This window comes from Gymnoscopelus braueri, assembly GCF_963280865.1.
Source record: "Gymnoscopelus braueri genome assembly, chromosome: 10".
NCBI classification, from domain to species: Eukaryota; Metazoa; Chordata; class Actinopteri; order Myctophiformes; family Myctophidae; genus Gymnoscopelus; species Gymnoscopelus braueri.
The window spans coordinates 484123-507713 of NC_137611.1; the positions used below are offsets into that span (position 1 = coordinate 484123).

Consider the following 23591-nt stretch of genomic DNA (forward strand, 5'->3'; position numbering starts at 1 on the left):
TTAGACAGGTTAATATGAGCAGGTGCTCTGAGTCTTTGATTAGACAGGTTGATATGAGCAGGTGTTCTGAGTCTTTGATTAGACAGAGGTCACTAACAGTTAATGAGGTATAAGGTACGTCACTAACAGTTAATGAGGTATAAGGTATGTCACTAACAGTTAATGAGGTATAAGGTATGTCACTAACAGTTAATGAGGTATAAGGTATGTCACTAACAGTTAATGAGGTATAAGGTAACAGTTAATGAGGTATAAGGTATGTCACTAACAGTTAATGAGGTATAAGGTATGTCACTAACAGTTAATGAGGTATAAGGTAACAGTTAATGAGGTATAAGGTATGTCACTAACAGTTAATGAGGTATAAGGTATGTCACTAACAGTTAATGAGGTATAAGGTATGTCACTAACAGTTAATGAGGTATAAGGTAACAGTTAATGAGGTATAAGGTATGTCACTAACAGTTAATGAGGTATAAGGTATGTCACTAACAGTTAATGAGGTATAAGGTAACAGTTAATGAGGTATAAGGTATGTCACTAACAGTTAATGAGGTATAAGGTATGTCACTAACAGTTAATGAGGTATAAGGTAACAGTTAATGAGGTATAAGGTATGTCACTAACAGTTAATGAGGTATAAGGTATGTCACTAACAGTTAATGAGGTATAAGGTATGTCACTAACAGTTAATGAGGTATAAGGTATGTCACTAACAGTTAATGAGGTATAAGGTACGTCACTAAACAGTTAATGAGGTATAAGGTATGTCACTAACAGTTAATGAGGTATAAGGTATGTCACTAACAGTTAATGAGGTATAAGGTATGTCACTAACAGTTAATGAGGTATAAGGTATGTCACTAACAGTTAATGAGGATGGTAGCGTTCTGCGTTGACATCTTGTCACCAGGCAGACCCTCGTTGTTCCACTGAGCCACGGTGGCATCGTCTGTCATCATGGAGACCGGGTCTAACTGCTCCATCATGGGGACAGGAACCTGACAAGAGACACAACACAGTCAGCGGTGTGAGACAGGCAGCAGTGTGAGACAGGCAGCAGTGTGAGACAGGCAGCAGTGTGAGACAGGGAGTGGACAGATGTTGGTGTTCTAATGATGTTCTAGTGGTTCTAGAGGTTCTAAAGGTTCCAACAAAGGTTCTACAGGTTCTAATTAATAAAGGTTCTAAAGTTTCTAATAAAGGTTCAAAACGTTCTAAAGGTTCTAATAAAAGGTTCTAAAGTTTCTATTAAAGGTTCTAAAGGTTCTAATAAAGGTTCTCAAGGTTCTAAAGGTGCTAAAGGTTCTAATAAAGGTTATAAAGGTTCTAATAAAGGTTCTAAGTGTTCTAAAGGTTTTAAAGGTTCTAACCCTCTGTGTGCGTAGGAAGGGCATCCACAGGTTCTCCAGAAGCTCTCGGCGGTATTTCTTGGAGAAGGACCCGGCGTAGGAGATGAAGGCAGCGGTGAGCAGCAGATCTCCACACAGAGTCTCCTCCTGTTCATGATACTGAGCTACTGAGTGAGCCCACCGCACGTTCTCACTCTGAACACACACACACAGACACACACACACACACACACACACAGACAGACACACACAGACAGACAGACAGACAGACAGACAGACAGACAGACAGACAGACAGACACAGTGAAGTAGATGGGCGCCACCAGGCGAGTCCAGATCTCAAGCCACGCCTATATTTATATTTATAGTGAAACAATCTATACAGAAGCTCACACACCTATAATAACAAAAGACCAACATAGTGGTAAATATATATATGTTTTCATGGTAGGCTATATAATTTGTCTCTGTTTTGGAAATAAGTTCACACAAAGTTCTGACTCTTTTATTTTGACTTTTGTTTTCGCTTTTTGACTTTTCGGTAGGACTGAACTCACACTGACTGGAGGCACGTACACACTGTACGATATTTCGTCCGATTATGCTTTATGATTATGTCGGGGACCTTTTTTGGGGCTCGCCGACAAAACCCCCGATCTGACGCAGATCGGGCTGTGATCGGCGATGTTTTGGTCGCTGTGTGTGAAAGGCTCTGCGAGAGGATACGACCACGATAATTGCGCTCGGCAATGGCTTCCCGACCGTTTCAAATATCTAGCAGGTTAGATATTCAGCTCTGTCGCCGACTGGACATCATACTGTATGAAAGGGTCTGAGATAACTCTGCGAGGAGATCAGCGCCTCAGCCAATGAGAGCACATTACAGCAGCCACCGTGGCTAGGAGAGGATCACTGGACATGACCAAACAGCAACAAACAGACCCTCCCCCGCAATATTACCGTCCAGTCCTGTTTCAAGTTAAACATTATAAAACTGAATGAGAGAGAGAGTGTGAGCTGTGTGTCTTGTGTGTGTGTGTGTGTGTGTGTGTATGTGTGTGTGTAATATGTGTGTGCGTGAGCAGCGTGTCTGTCACTGTCTAGCCTTTTTTTTTTTTTGTTGCCAGATTTTGCGAGAGAGAGAGAGAGAGTCGCGCATATTTCGAATAGCCTAAGTATAAAATAGTACTGAAGTGTGTTTTAATGTACACACTGAACTGAAATGTTTTTGTTTAAATGGACTCTACTTTAACATACATTTCATGGCTCTTAACTCTCACAGCCAAGAACGACTTATGACTTATGACGAGACATCGTCATAACGTCCTGACTGACGAGACATCGTCATAACGTCCTGACTGACGAGACATCGTCATAACGTCCTGACTGACGAGACATCGTCATAACGTCCTGACTGACGAGACATCGTCATAACGCCCTGACTGACGAGACATCGTCATAACGTCCTGACTGACGAGACATCGTCATAACGTCCTGACTGACGAGACATCGTCATAACGTCCTGACTGACGAGACATCGTCATAACGTCCTGACTGACGAGACATCGTCATAACGTCCTGACTGACGAGACATCGTCATAACGTCCTGACTGACGAGACATCGTCATAACGCCCTGACTGATGAGACATCTTTTTTTTTTTGAAAAACGTTCAGAACCCAAGATATTGTGATCTGAAGATTTGCTGCTCCTCATTATTTAAAAAGGCTGCATCTCGGCTCATGTGTACTTTTTTTTTTACTATGTATTTTTGGCCCAGACGTGTTATTTTCAAAGGCAGACAATTAATGTCAACGAGGTCGCGATGACTTCGTTGACATTTGTGAAACCACACAGTGAATCCCTCAGTGATTAGCAACCATCATACTGGAGATAAATATTCTGTGAAAACACTGCAAAAGGTTTAAAACATTTAAAAATGGCTGGCAGTGGATGTGGATCTGTGATCGTGCAGTGGATGTGGATGTGTGATCGTGCAGTGGATGTGGATGTGTGATCGTGCAGTGAATGTGGATGTGTGATCGTGTAGTGGATGTGGATGTGTGATCGTGCAGTGGACGCACGCAGCCAGAAATAAGTCTGGCAGTAAAAGAGTTAAAGGAATAGTTCACCCAAAAAATGACGTATTTTCTCTGAGTAAAAACCCCATGAAACTTTGAATTCATGGATATGTTTTTGTTTTTGTTGAATTCCTGAGACATTGATTGGATGATCTGGTGGCAGTGGTGTAAAGTAACTAAGTATATTTACTCAAGTACTGTACTTAAGTACAATTTGGAGGTACTTTTACTTTACTGGAGTATTTCCAATTGTCTGTGCTTTTACTTTTACTCCACTACATTTCAGAAGCAAATATTGTACTTTTACTCCACTACAATTATTTGAAAACTTTAGTTACTTTGCAGATATAATTACATTATAAGGTCAGTAGGTCAGTAGGTCAGTAGGTCAGTAGGTCAGCAGGTCAGTAGGTCAGTAGGTCAGTAGGAATGTGACAACACATCCTTTCATTTATTAGTCAAACGTTGATGCATGTTTTCCTACTTCTCTAATCGTCTATCTATGTGTTTTAATATGGTGTGATGGCGACGCCCACCTCCAGGCCTTTGACCAGCCGATTGGCCAGCTCTATGGTGTTGTTGGTGTGGTTGACCTCGTCCTGACAGCGAACCTTCTCTGAGGTCGCCTTACTGAACGAGGAGGTCAAGCTGTCCAGACTGCTGTCTAGTTCCTACAGAGAGACAGAGAGAGAGACCTTTACTACTAGTAGAGAGAGAGAGAGAGAGAGCCTTACTGAACGATGAGGTCAAGCTGTCCAGACTGTTGTCTAGCTCCTACAGAGAGACAGAGAGAGAGACCTTTACTACTAGTAGAGAGAGAGAGAGAGAGCCTTACTGAACGATGAGGTCAAGCTGTCCAGACTGCTGTCTAGTTCCTACAGAGAGACAGAGAGAGAGACCTTTACTACTAGTAGAGAGAGAGAGAGAGAGAGAGAGCCTTACTGAACGATGAGGTCAAGCTGTCCAGACTGCTGTCTAGTTCCTACAGAGAGACAGAGAGAGAGACCTTTACTATGAGTAGAGAGAGAGAGAGAGAGAGCCTTACTGAACGATGAGGTCAAGCTGTCCAGACTGCTGTCTAGTTCCTACAGAGAGACAGAGAGAGAGACCTTTACTACTAGTAGAGAGAGAGAGAGAGAGAGAGAGAGACCTTTACTACTAGTAGAGAGAGAGAGAGAGAGAGAGAGAGAGAGAGAGAGAGAGAGAGAGAGAGCCTTACTGAACGATGAGGTCAAGCTGTCCAGACTGCTGTCTAGTTCCTACAGAGAGACAGAGAGAGAGACCTTTACTACTAGTAGAGAGAGAGAGAGAGAGAGAGAGAGAGAGAGCCTTACTGAACGATGAGGTCAAGCTGTCCAGACTGCTGTCTAGTTCCTACAGAGAGACAGAGAGAGAGACCTTTACTACTAGTAGAGAGAGAGAGAGAGAGAGAGAGCCTTACTGAACGATGAGGTCAAGCTGTCCAGACTGCTGTCTAGTTCCTACAGAGAGACAGAGAGAGAGACCTTTACTACTAGTAGAGAGAGAGAGAGAGAGAGACAGAGAGAGAGACCTTTACTACTAGTAGAGAGAGAGAGAGAGAGAGCCTTACTGAACGAGGAGGTCAAGCTGTCCAGACTGCTGTCTAGTTCCTACAGAGAGACAGAGAGAGAGACCTTTACTACTAGTAGAGAGAGAGAGAGAGAGAGAGCCTTACTGAACGATGAGGTCAAGCTGTCCAGACTGCTGTCTTACAGAGAGACAGAGAGAGAGACCTTTACTATGAGTAGAGAGAGAGAGAGAGAGAGAGAGAGAGAGAGAGAGAGAGCGAGAGAGAGAGAGAGAGAGAGAGAGAGAGAGAGAGAGAGAGAGAGAGAGAGAGAGAGAGAGAGAGAGAGAGAGAGAGAGAGAGAGGAGGAGGAGGAGGAGGAGGAGGAGGAGGAGGAGGAGGAGGAGGAGGAGGAGGAGGAAGAGAAGGAGGAGGAGGAGGGGGAGGAAGAGGAGGGGGAGGAGGAGGAGGAGGAGGAGCTTCAACACCAATGTCTTACACATATTTATACTGGCAGGTATTATATATTATATTATATAATATATATATATATTATACTGGCAGGATGGTACACAGAGGTATAACAACAGATGGTCATTCCTTACATGGGCTTTATTCTAGAACTGTTTGAAATAGGTTTGCATGAGTCGACTGTTTCTAAAAGACTTTGTCAGGGAGAAGAGTTTGACAGTGAAGAACAGGTGGTGATTGTTGCATCTACTAATACATTCAATTAATCAATACCACAATGACTGTTATATGAATTTTATCCACCACAGTGTGTGTGTGTGTGTGTGTGTGTGTGTGTGTGTCTCACATTGAGCTTCTTCCTGATGACGTCCAGTTTGTCCGCTGCCTCGGCCAGGTCAGCGTTGGCCTGGAACAGACTCATCCTCTTCACCTCCACCTCACACAACACCTACACACACACACACACACACACACACACACACACACACACACACACACACACACACACACACACACACACACACACACACACACACACACACACACACACACACGTACATTTTAGCAGGAAAACTACTGGACAGATTTTCATTAAACTTTGTGGATGGATGTAACATGGAATATATTAACATTGCAGCCACTGGCTACAAGGAGGCGGGGCAATGGGCGTGGACCAGCTTTTCCTTTGTTTTTGTTCGTTTTTTGTTATATATATATATATATATATATATATATATATATATATATATATATATTATATATATATATTAGTATTACTAAAAGTAATAATTGATAGAATACTTGCTAAAAGTAATAATTGATAGCTGAAGACCTGATCGTGGTTGCCAGATCCCACCTGATGTCTCGTCGTAGTCCTGATTGATTCAGAGCGTAGTGAATGACTGCTAGCTTGCATAAGGTCTTCAGACTAGGACTTAAGTCATGGTAGATGTACATGTCGTTGTCCGTTTTGTATCCTGTAAAGAGGACGACATGATCTCCTGCTACGCAGTGGCACATCTGAGAGGTCGTGAACGAGCCTTTATTATCCAGCTTCCAGGAGAAGGTCTCTGCGTTGAATCTCCACAGTTCATTGAAGAAACGGGCGGCGCTTTGACCACCGTATACGTACAGTTCTCCATGGTAGGCAAAGGCTGAATGACCTGTGCGTCCTTCTGGAAGCTCTGCAGGAGGTGTGCTCAGCCAGCAGTTTGTCTCTGTATCAAACACTCTGATGTTGTTGTTGTTGTTGTACTGATAAGTGTACTGAGGAGACCAAAAGCACCCTAACCCAAATACAACCTCAACGCCCCCAAAAACAAACATCTTTGTCCTGATGATGGTGGCAGAGTGCCATGATGAAACAGGTGGTGGAGCGCCTCTGGTGTTAATTAAAGACCAGAACATGGTGGTCGTGTCCAACTTGTAGGTGGCATTAGTGAATCCAGGCAGTTTGATGTATCCTCCATGGATATACATGACCTTGCCCAAGACACAGGCTGAGTGGCCGTACCTCGCCTCTGGAACAGTCCCAGAAACCTCCAGTTGGAACCATCTGTGGGTGTCGACACTAAACGCACAAAGAACGTTGTACATCGTACATGTGTAGTGTATATACTCTCCCCAGATGTAGACGACGTCTTCTATCAACACAGCTGTGTGGCCCGGGCGCGTGGAGGGACCTTCCAGGACGTGATGACATCTTCCAGTTGTTTCTGGGTTCAACAGCATGCGGCTCAAAGACACTGTGTTGAAAACGTGCACATCAAAGTCATGCCCAAAGGAATACACCTTGTTCCCCACAACCACAGTGGTACGAGGGTCTGTTTGGGGGCCTGCTGTCATCTGATGCACGGACCAGTGCAACATTATTGGCTCCATCATCAAACTGCCTTCAGGACCTTCTGGAACTGGTTCACTGCCGCAGGGGAGTCCGTTAAGAACTTAAGCAGTGATGTCAGACTTCATGCAGGAACATCTATGGTGCATCTGCAGGTGAATATGAAGGTTCGTGTTTTACTTGTCTTCCAAACAACTTATCGTGGAGACAGGTTCTCTCCAATGCACCTCACACTCTGTGTAGTTTGCTTTTAAGCCAAGCTGCCTCACATCTCATGTCATCAGATATGACATCAAAGAGATGACATCAGTCTTGTCCAAATATGGAGTCCCACATGGCTCCAGACCAAGCCCAAGGACCGGGGGGGAATCTGTGAAGTGCTAAAACCCTAGTGGCCAAATCTGGTATGGCAAGTTCGTGCCGTTTTGGGCCCACCACTACGTGGCTGAAGTCTCTGGGAGTCAATCAGCCGCTGGATGTGAATCTGTCTCTGAGATTTCTGTGCCTTTTATATCGTTGTGTCGTCCCAGTGATGTATCAGTCCTGAAGTCGTCCCAGTGATGTATCAGTCCTGAAGTCGTCCCAGTGATGTATCAGTCCTGAAGTCGTCCCAGTGATGTATCAGTCCTGAAGTCGTCCCAGTGATGTATCAGTCCTGAAGTCGTCCCAGTGATGTATCAGTCCTGAAGTCGTCCCAGTGATGTATCAGTCCTGAAGTCGTCCCAGTGATGTATCAGTCCTGATGTCGTCCCAGTGATGCATAATAATAATAATAATAATAATAATAATAATAATAACTCTACACCCACCTCTTCGAACTCGCATTCCCCACCTAATTCTAATTCTCCTTTTTGCCTTTTTAATTTTAATCTACTAGTTATTTTCTTCTTACAGTTGTTTTTATTTGTTCTGTTTTGTTTTTGTAAAGCGAATTTGCGTATATAGAAAAGTGCATATAAATTGGATGTATTATATTTATTATTATTATTTAATCTGACCCTATGCATGAACTCAATGAGTTTGACATTGTTAAATCATCGTTAGCCTCATTGTATTGCTACGTCTTAGTTGTGTCAGGCACGCGTGGAAAGGACTCAAAATGCACTGAAAAGACACATAAGGCACTGAAACCGCTTTATTTCTCAAAACGTCAAAACAGGGGAAAAAACAAGGGGCAAAAATCTAAACGTTGGAAGGTAAGGGGTCGAAATCCAAAGGGGTCAGAGATGGCAGAGGGCAGGGCAGAAACATAGTCTAGAACAGAGGTCTTCAACAGGGGGTCCTCAGAGTTAATACAGGGGGTCCGCCAAATCTTTGTGTGATTTTTACATTAACCACTTCAACCAAGCATCCCTATTCTGAGGAGAACTTTAGCCAAAAATAGCAGATCTACAAGCGCACAACGCCTCGCGCTGCGAGGCGTTGTGCGCTTGTAGATCTGCTATTTTCGGCAAAGTGGTTTGGTGTAGGGGGAAAAAAGAGCAGACTAAGTACAGAGTGAAAGGTCAGGTTTACTAAGTATTGTTTAAGTACAATGAGAGCTTCAGAAACACAAGACAATCTGACGAGGACAGAAGAGAGACTGAGGCTGAAGAGCTGGAGGCATGAAGCAGGTCACACATCCAGACACACCCGCTCCCAGTAGGTAGAGCAGGTCGTCCAATGATCCGTGGGTCGGCGGTTCGAATCCCGGCTCGTCCTGTCCACATGTGGAAGTGTCCTTGGAGACACTGAACCCTGCGTTGCCTCCAATGAGCCGGTCGGCTCTAGCTTTGTGTGAACGTGTGTGAGCCGCTTCACCTCCCAATGTACAGGCTGCCCTAGCCTTCCTGCTTTCCTGTCTAGAGGGGCGGGTTTAAAATCAGCACGGAGAGAATGCGCCTGATCCCATTGGTTCACCGATCTGTCCGTCAGCCTCCACCCCGTCAACACAACATTTGGAGCGACGCCCACTGCACTCTGGTTGGTTGGAGAAATGAAACACTTCCTATACCCAGAACACCGACTCGCTGGTCCAGGCTTTTATTTTTTAGCTAAACTGAAAAATAAAAGCTTGGAGATCGAGGCTAGTCCAATGTATGAATGAATTCACCACTGAAAAGGGCTTTGAGTACTTAGAAAAGGTATGACAAATGTGTGTGTGTGTGTGTGTGTGTGTGTGTGTGTGTGTGTGTGTGTGTGTGTGTGTGTGTGTGTGTGTGTGTGTGTGTACTCACAAAGATCTGTCCAGGACAGCAGGAGGGATGGAAAGAAACACAAAACAATGTCAATACAACATTACACACATTAGTGATTCTCAATCCTTTTCATAGTTAAAGGACCACTTCACCCATTTTCAACCTATCTTCACATAATTGATCCTCACTAATGCTCATTATAATATGACATCATGTCTGTCTATTCACTCTGTGTCTCAGACGAGGGCTGTGGACCCCGCCTACCAGTACCAAACTGCTTTAAAAAACCTGCCTACAGATGATGTCACTGGTAGGTGGGTTTCTGAACTGTCCACAGCCCTCCTATGAGACACGGACAGAGTAGACTCCAGTTATGATCTGTAGAAAAACACATCTAGCTCAGATTTCAGCTTTTTTTTGGGGTAAAACAAGCCTTATTTAACAGGCGATAGCAAAACATGGCCGATCGCGTTAAAATGTTTTTGTTCTGGTGAATAGACGAGGAGGAGGAGGCGCGAGGCGGGGCTTTGATGCGAGGCGGCACGACGAGGGGGAGGTGGAGGAGGAGGAGGAGGCGGCGCGAGGCGGGGCTTTGATGCGAGGCGGCGTGAGGAGGAGGAGGAGGAGGAGGAGGCGCGAGGCGGGGCTTTGATGCGAGGCGGCGTGAGGAGGAGGAGGAGGCGCGAGGCGGGGCTTTGATGCGAGGCGGCACGAGGAGGAGGAGGAGGCGTGAGGCGGGGCTTTGATGCGAGGCGGCACGACGAGGGGGAGGTGGAGGAGGAGGTGGCGCGAGGCGGGGCTTTGATGCGAGGCGGCGTGAGGAGGAGGAGGAGGAGGAGGAGGCGCGAGGCGGGGCTTTGATGCGAGGCGGCACGACGAGGGGGAGGTGGAGGAGGAGTAGGCGCGAGGCGGGGCTTTGATGCGAGGCGGCGTGAGGAGGAGGCGCGAGGCGGGGCTTTGATGCGAGGCGGCACGAGGAGGAGGAGGAGGAGGAGGCGTGAGGCGGGGCTTTGATGCGAGGCAGCACGACGAGGGGGAGGTGGAGGAGGAGGAGGCGCGAGGCGGGGCTTTGATGCGAGGCGGTGTGAGGAGGAGGAGGAGGCGCGAGGCGGGGCTTTGATGCGAGGCGGCACGAGGAGGAGGAGGAGGCGTGAGGTGGGGCTTTGATGCGAGGCGGCACGACGATGGGGGAGGTGGAGGAGGAGGTGGCGCGAGGCGGGGCTTTGATGCGAGGCGGCGTGAGGAGGAGGAGGAGGCGCGAGGCGGGGCTTTGATGCGAGGCGGCACGACGAGGGGGAGGTGGAGGAGGAGGAGGCGCGAGGCGGGGCTTTGATGCGAGGCGGCGTGAGGAGGAGGAGGAGGCGCGAGGCGGGGCTTTGATGCGAGGCGGCGTGAGGAGGAGGAGGAGGCGCGAGGCGGGGCTTTGATGCGAGGCGGCGTGAGGAGGAGGAGGAGGAGGAGGCGCGAGGCGGGGCTTTGATGCGAGGCGGCGTGAGGAGGAGGAGGAGGAGGAGGCGCGAGGCGGGGCTTTGATGCGAGGCGGCACGACGAGGGGGAGGTGGAGGAGGAGGAGGCGCGAGGCGGGGCTTTGATGCGAGGCGGCGTGAGGAGGAGGAGGAGGCGCGAGGCGGGGCTTTGATGCGAGGCGGCACGAGGAGGAGGAGGAGGAGGAGGCGTGAGGCGGGGCTTTGATGCGAGGCGGCACGACGAGGGGGAGGTGGAGGAGGAGGAGGCGCGAGGCGGGGCTTTGATGCGAGGCGGTGTGAGGAGGAGGAGGAGGAGGAGGAGGCGCGAGGCGGGGCTTTGATGCGAGGCGGCGTGAGGAGGAGGAGGAGGCGCGAGGCGGGGCTTTGATGCGAGGCGGCGTGAGGAGGAGGAGGAGGAGGAGGACACAAGACAATCTGACGAGGACAGAAGAGAGACTGAGGCTGAAGAGCTGGAGGCATGAAGCAGGTCACACATCCAGACACACCCGCTCCCAGTAGGTAGAGCAGGTCATCCAATGATCCGTGGGTCGGCGGTTCGAATCCTGGCTCGTCCTGTCCACATGTGGTGTGAGGAGGAGGAGGAGGAGGAGGCGCGAGGCGGGGCTTTGATGCGAGGCGGCGTGAGGAGGAGGAGGAGGAGGAGGAGGAGGCGTGAGGCGGGGCTTTGATGCGAGGCGGCGTGAGGAGGAGGAGGAGGCGCGAGGCGGGGCTTTGATGCGAGGCGGCGTGAGGAGGAGGAGGAGGCGCGAGGCGGGGCTTTGATGCGAGGCGGCGTGAGGAGGAGGAGGAGGAGGAGGACACAAGACAATCTGACGAGGACAGAAGAGAGACTGAGGCTGAAGAGCTGGAGGCATGAAGCAGGTCACACATCCAGACACACCCGCTCCCAGTAGGTAGAGCAGGTCATCCAATGATCCGTGGGTCGGCGGTTCGAATCCTGGCTCGTCCTGTCCACATGTGGTGTGAGGAGGAGGAGGAGGAGGAGGCGCGAGGCGGGGCTTTGATGCGAGGCGGCGTGAGGAGGAGGAGGAGGAGGAGGAGGAGGCGTGAGGCGGGGCTTTGATGCGAGGCGGCGTGAGGAGGAGGAGGAGGCGCGAGGCGGGGCTTTGATGCGAGGCGGCACGAGGAGGAGGAGGAGGCGCGAGGCGGGGCTTTGATGCGAGGCGGCACGAGGAGGAGGAGGAGGAGGAGGAGGCGTGAGGCGGGGCTTTGATGCGAGGCGGCACGACGAGGGGGAGGTGGAGGAGGAGGAGGCGCGAGGCGGGGCTTTGATGCGAGGCGGTGTGAGGAGGAGGAGGAGGAGGAGGAGGCGCGAGGCGGGGCTTTGATGCGAGGCGGCGTGAGGAGGAGGAGGAGGCGCGAGGCGGGGCTTTGATGCGAGGCGGCGTGAGGAGGAGGAGGAGGAGGAGGAGGAGGCGCGAGGCGGGGCTTTGATGCGAGGCGGCGTGAGGAGGAGGAGGAGGCGCGAGGCGGGGCTTTGATGCGAGGCGGCACGAGGAGGAGGAGGAGGCGCGAGGCGGGGCTTTGATGCGAGGCGGCGCTAGGAGGAGGCGCGAGGCGGGGCTTTGAATAACCCTGGCACAGAGGTGTGTGTGTGTGTGTGTGTGTGTGTGTGTGTGTGTGTGTGTGTGTGTGTGTGTGTGTGTGTGTGTGTGTGTGTGTGTGTGTGTGTGTGTGTGTGTGTGTGTGTGTGTGTGTGTGTGTGTACCTCATGGAAGCGTATCATATTAATAACCCAGGCACAGAGGTGTGTGTTTGTGTGTGTGTGTGTGTGTGTGTGTGTGTGTGTGTGTGTGTGTGTGTGTGTGTGTGTGTGTGTGTGTGTGTGTGTGTGTGTACCTCATGGAAGCGTATCATATTAATAACCCAGGCACAGAGGCCAGCAGCAGCAGAGGATTTTTGTCGTACGAACTCTGGGTTGAACTCTGGGTCGCTGAGGTAGTCGTCTCTGACACATCGCACCGTGGGCTCAGGAATGTGTTCCTTATCAAAGCTCACCAGGTTCTGTAGGAACTCATCTACCTTATAGAGTTAGAACATATAGAACACATGTTATAGAGTTATAACATATAGAGTTATAACATATAAAACACATGTTATAAGAGTTATAACATATAGAACACATGTTATAGAGTTATAACATATAGAACACATGTTATAGAGTTATAACATATAGAACACATGTTATAGAGTTGCAACATATAGAACACATGTTATAGGTGTTGTGAGCTTGTAGATCAGTGTGAGGTGTGAGCTTGTAGATCGGCTATTTTCACAATATTCCTCTGTGGAACCGAGTGAAACTAAATGTAACACCTCAACTCTTAGAATCCCAAGTGCTTGTCAGGGGGGGTCCCCAGTTCAATATGATTATTTTGGGGGGGCCCCAGTTCAATATGATTATTTTGGGGGGTCCCCAGTTCAATATGATTATTTTGGGGCGTCGCAGCCTGAAAGGTTTAGGATATCCTTGGTATAGACTAGAGAGAAAACAGGAGGGGTTCTAGTGCAGAGCCCTGTGGGACTCACCTTGCTCATGACCATCTTGGCAGCCTTCCAGCTCCGGTCTTTAGGGATTTTCCCCGGAGGAGACATGAGGACCAACACAGCTGCTGAGACGTTAGCAACGATGGAGGGAGGGTTAGGGAAGGTTCTCAGCTCTGTCAGGTTCATCTACACACACACACACACACACACACACACACACACACACACACACACACACACACACACACACACACACAGTATAGTTATGTCACATTCATGTAGAAATGTACAGGGACACAGTGTGTTACTCTTATGTGAGTGTGTGTTGGTGGTTTTACTCTAGTGTGTGTGTGTGTGTGTGTGTGTGTGTGTGTGTGTGTGTGTGTGTGTGTGTGTGTGTGTGTGTGTTGTGTGTAGTTAGTGTGTACTCTGTTTAGTGTGTTCAGGACTGTATGTGTGTGTTAGGTGTGTAGTTAGTGTGTACTCTGTTTAGTGTGTTCAGGGCGTGGTCAGCAGCCTGTAGAGCAGGCTCCGCCTTGGCCAGGTCATCCTCACTCTCCTTCTGCTGCTTGGTCACTTCTGATTGGATGGCTGCCACCTGAACCAATCACAACACAGAGAGTAGATCACATGACTGCTACCTGAACCAATCAGAACACAGGGAGTAGATCATATGACTGCTACCTGAACCAATCACAACACAGAGAGTAGATCACATGGCTGTCACCTGAACCAATCACAACACAGAGAGAGTAGATCACATGGCTGCCATCTGAACCAATCAGAACACAGAGAGAGCAGGATATTGGATAATAAGGTCTTTATTTGTATGTATCCTAATGGTCAGGGTTTACACTGTTCTGGAATGTACTTTAAAGTATTGTTTTACTTGTGTTTGACAGAAGGTTTACAGAAGGTGCACTTTATGATAAAACTTGCACTGATGTGTTGCTCTGTTTAGAACCACCTTGATAAAAAATATATTCACTCATTGATATATTATTCATATATATATATATATATATATATATATATATATATATATATATATATATATATATATATATATATACATATTATATCATATTCACTCATATACCAAACTCTCGTTTTAATTGAAAATAAATTGCTTCTCAGGTCAAATGTTGATATGAGATTAATTTAGATGCATTAATTACATTCATTGTTTTAGTCCTAGAGCCCTGCACAGATACCTTCCTGGTCTTAACACATTGCGTGCCAATCGCGTAGTTCTACGCGGAGTGGTGTTCTTCTTTTTTTTTTCTCGCAGTGACACATTTCATTGTAGCACACCGGAAACGGAAGTTAATGTCAATGGAAGATTTTCGTTCCCATCCGCTTGCCGCTCTAAAGCTTCCGCTAATCCGCCATTATCTCTGTGTTGTTTTTCTCCGCGCTGAACGCTGTTTAACAGAAACTGCGACTACTGCAAAATGGAATGTCGCCGATTGAAACGGTCTTCTCTGGGCCACTCACACAGCTACCCTGTGTGTCTACAAACAGTTTAACGCACGATCTTAAGGTATTTAGCGAGGTCTGTGGCGACACTAACACACACACACACACACACACACACACACACACACACACACACACACACACACACACACACACACACACACACACACACACACACACACACCCGTTGCTCCTCAGCATCAGCCACAGCTCTCTCCTGGTTGAGCTTGTCCGTCTGTTGGCCGATCTTAGAGATGAGAGCCTCTGTGTCCGTGTTCCTCTGCCACAACTCTACCTCCTGTAGAGCTAGCTTAGCCTTCAGATCCTCCACCTAGAGGACAGACAGACAGACAGACAGACAGACAGACAGACAGACAGACAGACAGACAGACAGACAGACAGAGACAGACAGACAGACAGACAGACAGACAGACAGACAGACAGACAGACAGACAGACAGACAGAGACAGACAGACAGACAGACAGACAGACAGACAGACAGACAGAGATGTTAACCATTTAAACATGCTATAGTGAACATGCTATAGTCTGCAGTGTTGATGGTGATGTCACTGGTGTGCTACATGTGGACGTCTCATTGGTTGTAATCTCTCAAGAACAGCTTCTGCACTGCGTTGGAATCTGTCGGGGAGGTTCGTCATAACGAGTGCGCATTCAGATCAGGAAGTAGGCCGCGCTTTACCCAATCACATGTGGGCGGGATTCACATGTCCGTCGATCTTTCCCCCTCGAAACAAACCGAAACTAATTTAACAATAGCGTCCGCGGAGCAGACAAAACCACGGAAATATATTCACATTTTAACTTACTCTTTCATCATAGAAACAAGTGGGCTTATAACCAAAACGATCCATGTTCTCTGGGAGAAGTGGTGTTAGTGTTCCGTGTAGAAATATTGTTAGTGGGAATGAAAACATAGTCGCACCAACCGGAAGTGTTACACTATTATCACAAACTGTTTGTTATCACAAACACCGGTTTCCTTGTGCTCTGGTGTTACGTTATCGTCCGCCCAGAGCCAACAGACATAGAACAAACAGCAGAGGGCGCTGTTTTTCATTTTCAGTTGGCGATGGGTTCCCAGATTGCATTGGTTGAGCTCCAGTGATGTAGTAGTGATGTCATTTGGTGTATAAAAAGGGACTGGTGCACTATCGCATGTGTCCACTATGTGGTGCACTATCACATGTGTCCACTATGTGGTGCACTATCACATGTGTCCACTATGTGGTGCACTATCACATGTGTCCACTATGTGGTGCACTATCACATGTGTCTGTGACTAGAAGTACATTTTGTATGACTTTTTAGAGGCAAGGAGAAGAATGTGGTGAGAATAAAGGTGTAAGATCTATGATCTATGATCTATGGTATGTAAGATCTATGATCTATGGTATGTAAGATCTATGATCTATGGTATGTAAGATCTATGATCTATGGTATGTAAGACATATAAAGGTAGACGCCTCCTCTGGCTCTGAGGCGTCTGTATGGCGGACGCGCTTCCGCTTCCGGGGGGGGAAGCAATTGCGTCACAGAAGGGGGCGTTCAGTAGGCCAATCAGAGGCAGGTGGGGGCGGGACAACTAGATTCTGACAAGTCCTGGAAAAGACGTGCAGTGATTGGCCAGTAGTCAACACGCTGTGATTGGCCAGTGCCAGTGCCCCCCGGAAATATGGCGGCGACCATACCAAACAGGTCGCTCCAACGAACTGCAAAGGCCAATGAGGTATCTATAGATATAGATCTATATCTATCTAGGTTTCTATATCTATGATGTAAGGACCCAGGATAGAGAGAAGAAGAATTTAGCCTCAGGGTCAGGGTTAAGGGTTAAAGGTTTGGGGTTAGGGTCAGAGGTCAGACCTGAGAGGCAGTGGTCTGCAGCTTCAGGGTTAGGGGGTTAGGGGTTAAAGGTCAGGGGTTAGGGTCATAGGTCAGACCTGAGAGGCAGTGGTCTGCAGCTTCAGGGTTAGGGGGTTAGGGGTTAAAGGTCAGGGGTTAGGGTCATAGGTCAGACCTGAGAGGCAGTGGTCTGCAGCTTCAGGGTTAGGGGGTTAGGGGTTAAAGGTCAGGGGTTAGGGTCATAGGTCAGACCTGAGAGGCAGTGGTCTGCAGCTTCAGGGTTAGGGGGTTAGGGGTTAAAGGTCAGGGGTTAGGGTCATAGGTCAGACCTGAGAGGCAGTGGTCTGCAGCTTCAGAAGCCCGTTCTCCAGCCTCTCCATCTTGCGGGTCAGCTCGGTGCGTTGTGTCCCCAGCAGGTTACCGTACAGCTTCATGAACTCCAGGAAACTCTTTGGAGTCGTGTAGTTAAAATGTTTCTCATTCTGCTGGTACTTCACACTCACCTAAAATATAATATAATAATAATAATAATAAATGTTTCTCATTCTGCTGGTACTTCACACTCACCTAAAATATAATATAATAATAATAATAATAATAATAATAATAATAAATGTTTCTCATTCTGCTGGTACTTCACACTCACCTAAAATATAATATAATAATAATAATAATAAATGTTTCTCATTATGTATCCAACTGATAACAGAACGTATCCAACTGATAACTATCTGTGTCCACATCTGTGTTCACATCGTGTGGGATGAATGAATGAACACAATGAGTGCCAGAGGTATTTTAAAACAGGGTAAACAGGGTATACAGGGTAAACAGGGTAAACAGGGTAAACAGGGTATACAGGGTATACAGGGTAAACAGGGTATACAGGGTAAACAGGGTATACAGGGTAAACAGGGTAACAGGGTTTTGAGCAGGAAGCGCCATGAAGGACGGCCGCATTCGTACACGCTCCGTAACATCGCAACGTTTTTCCATCTTTTTAGTATTTTTTAGCCTTCTCTTTTTTCCCTACACCGTCGCGTGTCTAAGGAGTTATGACAGACAAGCACTTATGGACATCAGCACAGCGATTACACACAGAATTCCGGACTTTTTTGCAGAAAACCTTCCACTCGGCTGGGTGGGGGGTGGGGTCCCCTTTGTTCCGGCTGGATCAACAACATACCCCCGACGAAAAAGACCGTGGCGAAGAGGCACTAGAGCGGGTCTTCTCGTAAGAACAACAAAACGTGGATATAAACCTGCACTGCCTTCAATCCTGCTAGCGAACGTTAGATCTCTGTGTGAATCAAGAACAGTGACCACTATGGACGACTTACTGGCGCGCGTTAAATACAACGCAGAGACGAGGAGGACTTGTATTGGACTTGTATTGTTGTGTACAGAGACGTGGCTAACGGAGTTAGCATCTGATTCTTCTATCACTCCTCCTGGCTTCACCGCGTATAGGAAGGACAGAGATCCTGTACTGAGCGGTAAGCAACGTGGGGGGGGAGTTTGTGCCTTGATCAACAACAACTGGTGCAAAGATGTTAAAATCCTAGACAGTCACTGCTCACCAGACCTTGAACTTTTAATCATAGCCTGCCGTCCTTTCTACCTACCACGCGACTTCAGCATCGTGATTGTAGCCGTTGTTTACATTCATCCTGGAGCTAATAAGGACACAGCTATGAGGGAATTACACCAGGCGATCAGTGCACAAGAAAATCGCCACCCGGACTGCGCAGTCATCTGCCTAGGCGACTTCAACCGGACAGACTTAAAAAAGGTCTTTCCCAAATTCCACCAGCATGTCGCCTGCAGTACCCGTGGTGACGATATTCTTGACCACTGCTACACGCCCTTCAAGGATGGATACAAAGCTCTCCGCCGCCCACCGCTAGGAAGCTCTGACCACGACGCCATCCAGCTGCTACCTGCCTACAAACAGAGGCTAAAAAGGGAGCCGGTCGTTGAGAAGGAAATCCGAATCTGGTCTGAGGACACAGACGCTATGCTACAATCCTGCTTCTACCAGACTGACTGGGGGATGTTTAAGAACGCCGCTGGGAATAACATCAACGAACTCTCAGACTCAGTCACTGGCTTTATCAGCAAGTGCATAGATGACATAGTCCCAAAAAAGACAGTTCGGATCTATCCCAATCAGAAACCATGGATGGACAGCGGAGTACGTGCACATCTGCATGAACGGGACGCTGGTTTCAAATCTGGCGACGTGGAAACGCGCAACACGACGCGCGCGGCCCTAAACAGCGCCATCAGGAAGGCGAAAAAGGCCTACACAAAAAAGATGCAAGACAAACTCAGCAGTGGCGACATCAGGAGCACATGGCAGGCAGTACACACCTTGACAGACTGCAAAACAAGAACCAGAAGCGAGGTGAACCCGCCTGCCTCCCTCCCCAACAAACTGAACACTTTCTACGGCCGGTTTGAGATCAGCTCCAACCGCGGCAGCCAAGCGGGGCCATCAGCAGCACCAGCAGAGGAGAACCCTCCTCTAACCATCTCGGAGAGAGAAGTGCGTACAGCCTTCACACGGGTCAACATCCACAAGGCAGCCGGACCTGATGGGATTCCAGGCCGGGTCCTTAAGACATGTGCAGACCAGCTGGCGGGTGTCTTCGCTGACATCTTTAACCTCTCCCTCTCCCTGGCTGTGGTCCCTGCAGGGTTCAAAATGTCAACCATTGTGCCCATTCCCAAAAAGGCCAAAGTGACATGCCTGAACGACTGGAGACCTGTTGCTCTCACCCCGATCGTCAGCAAGTGTTTCGAGAAACTGGTGAGGGAATACATCAGCTCCACGCTACCTGCCTCGCTGGATCCGTGGCAGTATGCATACCGCAAAAACAGATCCACCGACGACGCTATTGCCATGGCTCTCCACACCGTCCTCTCGCACATGGACAACAAGCTGCTGAAGGACAAATATGTACGTATGCTGTTCGTGGACTACAGCTCAGCATTCAACACCATTGTCCCAGCAATACTTGACAAAAAGCTCAGACACCTAGGGCTACACCCAAGCATGTGCGACTGGATACAGGACTTCTTGTCCAACCGACATCAGGTGGTGAGAATGGGCAGCATCACATCCGACCCCCTGACCCTCAACACCGGAGCACCCCAGGGATGCGTGCTGAGCCCTCTCCTCTACTCCCTGTACACGTATGACTGCATAGCCACACATGTCTCCAACACCATCATAAAGTACGCGGACGACACGACAGTGATAGGCCGAATCGTCAACAACGACGAGTCTGACTACAGAGAGGAGATCAAATCACTGGCACACTGGTGCCGTGAGAACAACCTCTCTCTTAACGTCGACAAGACCAAAGAACTGATCGTGGACTTCAGGAGGCCGCGGAGAGACCATGCGCCCATCCTCATCGACGGTGCTGCAGTGGAAAGGGTCAGCGAGTTCAAGTTCCTCGGAGTACACATCGAGGAGGACCTCAAATGGGAGACGCACTCCACACACGTGAGGAAAAAGGCTCAGCAGCGACTGTACTGGCTCCGCCGCCTGAAGAAGCTCGGAGTAGGACGTCGCATCCTCAGGCTGTACTACAACAGTTCTGTTGAAGGCATCCTAACAGGCTGTGTCACGGCCTGGTACGGGAACTGCACTGCCCGAGAAAAGGTCAGCCTACAACGAGTAGTGCGATCGGCAGAGCGGATAATGGGAATTGAGCTCCCAGCGCTCCAGGAACTGTACAAAAAGCGGTGCGTGGTCAAAGCCAAGCGCATCATCAAGGACAAGCACCACCCAAGTCACAGACTGTTCAACCCCCTACAACGACCGCGACCGGGCAAGGGGCTCTACCGCAGTATCAAGAGTTCCACCACCAGATTTTGGTGTAGTTTCAATCCAGCTGCTGTCAGAATGCTGAATGGGGCATAAGCCTGGATGAGTTCAGCAGCCTGACAGCAGGCGGCGCAGACTTTTCTGGCTCTTCCTGAACACACCTGTGGATTATACCAGGGACAATGACTTGGACTTTAGCCCCCCCTCGGACACACCTGTGGACTACACCAGGTACAAATGACTTTTTGTTGCACTCCCTCATGGAGCTACATGCGGATTATACTAGGGTCAGTCCACTCTAGGTGGACACGCACTGACCTTTTGCACCTTAATCCCTTGTATAACGCACTGACTTTTTTTGGGTCTTTTTATTGTGCTCCTTATCCTCTAAGCACCTTAACGTCCTTTGTCTATCATGCACAGTATAAGTATAACATGCACAGTATACAATACATTGCTGCTATGCTCAGGCACCTTAGTTTAGTTTTTTAGTTTTTTTTATTATCTCAGGTAATTTGTAAATATGTAGATAACTTGTCTGGCCTTCTGTTGCTCTCTTGTTTTTGATCTCCTTCCCACCTGCCCCCCACCCTCTTCTTCTCCCCCCCCCCCCCTCTTCTTTCTATGGAAACTAACGTTGCGATGGGAACGATGTACAAAAAAGATTTTCACCCACTTTTTTACCTTGTAAACCTGTGATGTGACAATAAAACTGATTCTGATTCTGATTCTAAACAGGGTATACAGGGTAAACAGGGTAAACAGGGTACATCCAGTGCCAGCGTTTCTTGCCGTTTACGCTGATCTGTTTGCATCTGTAGTTTCCACCACGAGGACCCGGATGTAAACAAAGGGTCTCTGGGCGATAGCCGAGGGTTCCGTCTAACAACTGGAACGATAATATTTCTAACGCGATCCACCATTGCAGAGAGATCGCCCTTCGAAAATGGCTTGTTTTCACCACTGTAAAAAAGTATGGAGATATGGACCTTTTTCTCCAGATCCTATCATTGGAGAGGATGGAAGTGACGTTTTTTGGGCTGACATAACATCCTTCCATTCCCTTTTAAAGGGTCCTAGGATCATTCCTAAGTTGCGTTAGAGCGCTCCTTGTGGGAAGATTTTTTTTTTTTTTACGTAGATTCTCGTTTATGGCACTCGATGTGTTAATACCTGGCACAGAATGTGTAGTCTGTCTGAAATGTCTTTATTAGGAACGACCCCTTGAGACAAACCATCTCCTTTTCAAGGGGCTCCGCAGTACTTGAGTACATGTACTTAGTTACTATCCACCACTGAACTTGAACTTACCTCGTTAACACTGGTGTGGGCGTAGGAGATGAAGTCACTAATGGAGGCGCGGACGTGAGGCTGTGATTGGCAGAAAATGACATCAAATGGTCACATGTTACATTATGGTCACATGTTACATTATGGTCACATGTTACATTATGGTCACATGTTACATTATGGTCACATGTTACATTATAGTCAAATAAATCCTCACCTTCCTAAAATAATCGTGGCATTTTTTTCCTGTGGCCTAAATCATCTCTTCATGACTCTGTCCATCTCTGGTAAAACGTAGTCTGATGGTCAGACTAATTGCGAACCTTCAGAGCATACTTGCCAGCAGTAGCCAGATATGGAGATTCCTATAAATTAAGACGATCGACCTATGAAGTCTGACAGCATAGAATCTCTCCTAGACGGCTATAAACGGAGATTCCTAACATACCTAGCTCTGACATCAGAAAACTCCTCCGGGAAACTCCATAAATATAGATAACCGAAACATCCAGGACTGACATCATAGTCCCAGATTATGGGCATAACTGACACAGCCCGCTCCATATACGGATATGACTGACATCACCATTATGTCACTAGCACCGCGGCCCAACGTATAAAGGCAAAGGGACCCCCGGGTTAAGGCAAAGGGACCCCCGGGTTATTATTATTATTATTGTATATTAACCTCTAGTCCAGGGATCTTGTCTATGAAGGTAGAGCTGACAGACTGTTATTAATATTATTATTATTATTATTATTATTATTATTATTATTATTATTATTATTATTGTATATTAACCTCTAGTCCAGGGATCTGGTCTATGAAGGTAGAGCTGACAGACTGTTATTAATATTATTACTGTTATTGTTATTGTTATTATTATTATTACACTTATTGCATTTATTATTATTATATTATATTATATTAACCTCTAGTCCAGGGATCTTGTCTATGAAGGTAGAGCTGACAGACTGTTATTAATATTATTACTGTTATTGTTATTGTTATTATTACATTTATTACATTTATTATTATTATATTATATTAACCTCTAGTCCAGGGATCTGGTCTATGAAGGTAGAGCTGACAGACTGTTATTAATATTATTACTGTTATTGTTATTGTTATTATTACACTTATTATTATTATATTATATTAACCTCTAGTCCAGGGATCTTGTCTATGAAGGTAGAGCTGACAGACTGTTATTAATATTATTACTGTTATTGTTATTATTACACTTATTACATTTATTATTATTATATTATATTAACCTCTAGTCCAGGGATCTTGTCTATGAAGGTAGAGCTGACAGACTGCAGAGCAGACTGAGGCCAGGGATGGAACCAGTCGATGGCCGTACAGTTCACCAGAGCTGGGAACTTACGGGCGCGCGTCCGCAGAGTGAAGCCCACCGGGGAGAAACACAGCACCACCTGGTGGTGGAGGAGGGGAGTGGAGGAGAGAGACAGGAGATTAAACTTTATTTTATCAGCTCACAGGTTGTCAGAATCATGGCTCTATATGCACAGCAGTTATTGCTAGTTTGACCACTTCAAATGCTCTAATCTTTAAAGGTTTCATGACGTTCAGTTTTACAACACATTAAAAGTCTTTGTCATGGTCCTTCAAACGTGTATAAAAAGTTTTAACAAAAAAATCCACTCCATTGATCCATGGCAGGTGTTTTTCT

General features: G+C 47.4%; 1 protein-coding gene across 1 annotated transcript in view; it reads right to left on the bottom strand.

Moving 5' to 3' along the window:
* dnah9l (dynein, axonemal, heavy polypeptide 9 like) overlaps positions 1-23591 on the bottom strand; it is a gene marked incomplete at both ends in the record, with an annotated part of 232995 nt that overhangs the window by 62041 nt on the left and 147363 nt on the right. Inside the window, 14 exons of the mRNA XM_080438924.1 lie at positions 869-1001; positions 1374-1547; positions 3968-4102; positions 5777-5878; positions 6277-6614; positions 11354-11486; positions 11741-11881; positions 12774-12956; positions 13464-13607; positions 13906-14019; positions 15085-15231; positions 17096-17269; positions 21916-21975; positions 23173-23334. Of these exons, the coding sequence (XP_080295050.1) occupies positions 869-1001; positions 1374-1547; positions 3968-4102; positions 5777-5878; positions 6277-6614; positions 11354-11486; positions 11741-11881; positions 12774-12956; positions 13464-13607; positions 13906-14019; positions 15085-15231; positions 17096-17269; positions 21916-21975; positions 23173-23334 (2140 nt within the window). The remainder of the gene's footprint in view (positions 1-868; positions 1002-1373; positions 1548-3967; positions 4103-5776; positions 5879-6276; positions 6615-11353; positions 11487-11740; positions 11882-12773; positions 12957-13463; positions 13608-13905; positions 14020-15084; positions 15232-17095; positions 17270-21915; positions 21976-23172; positions 23335-23591) is intronic.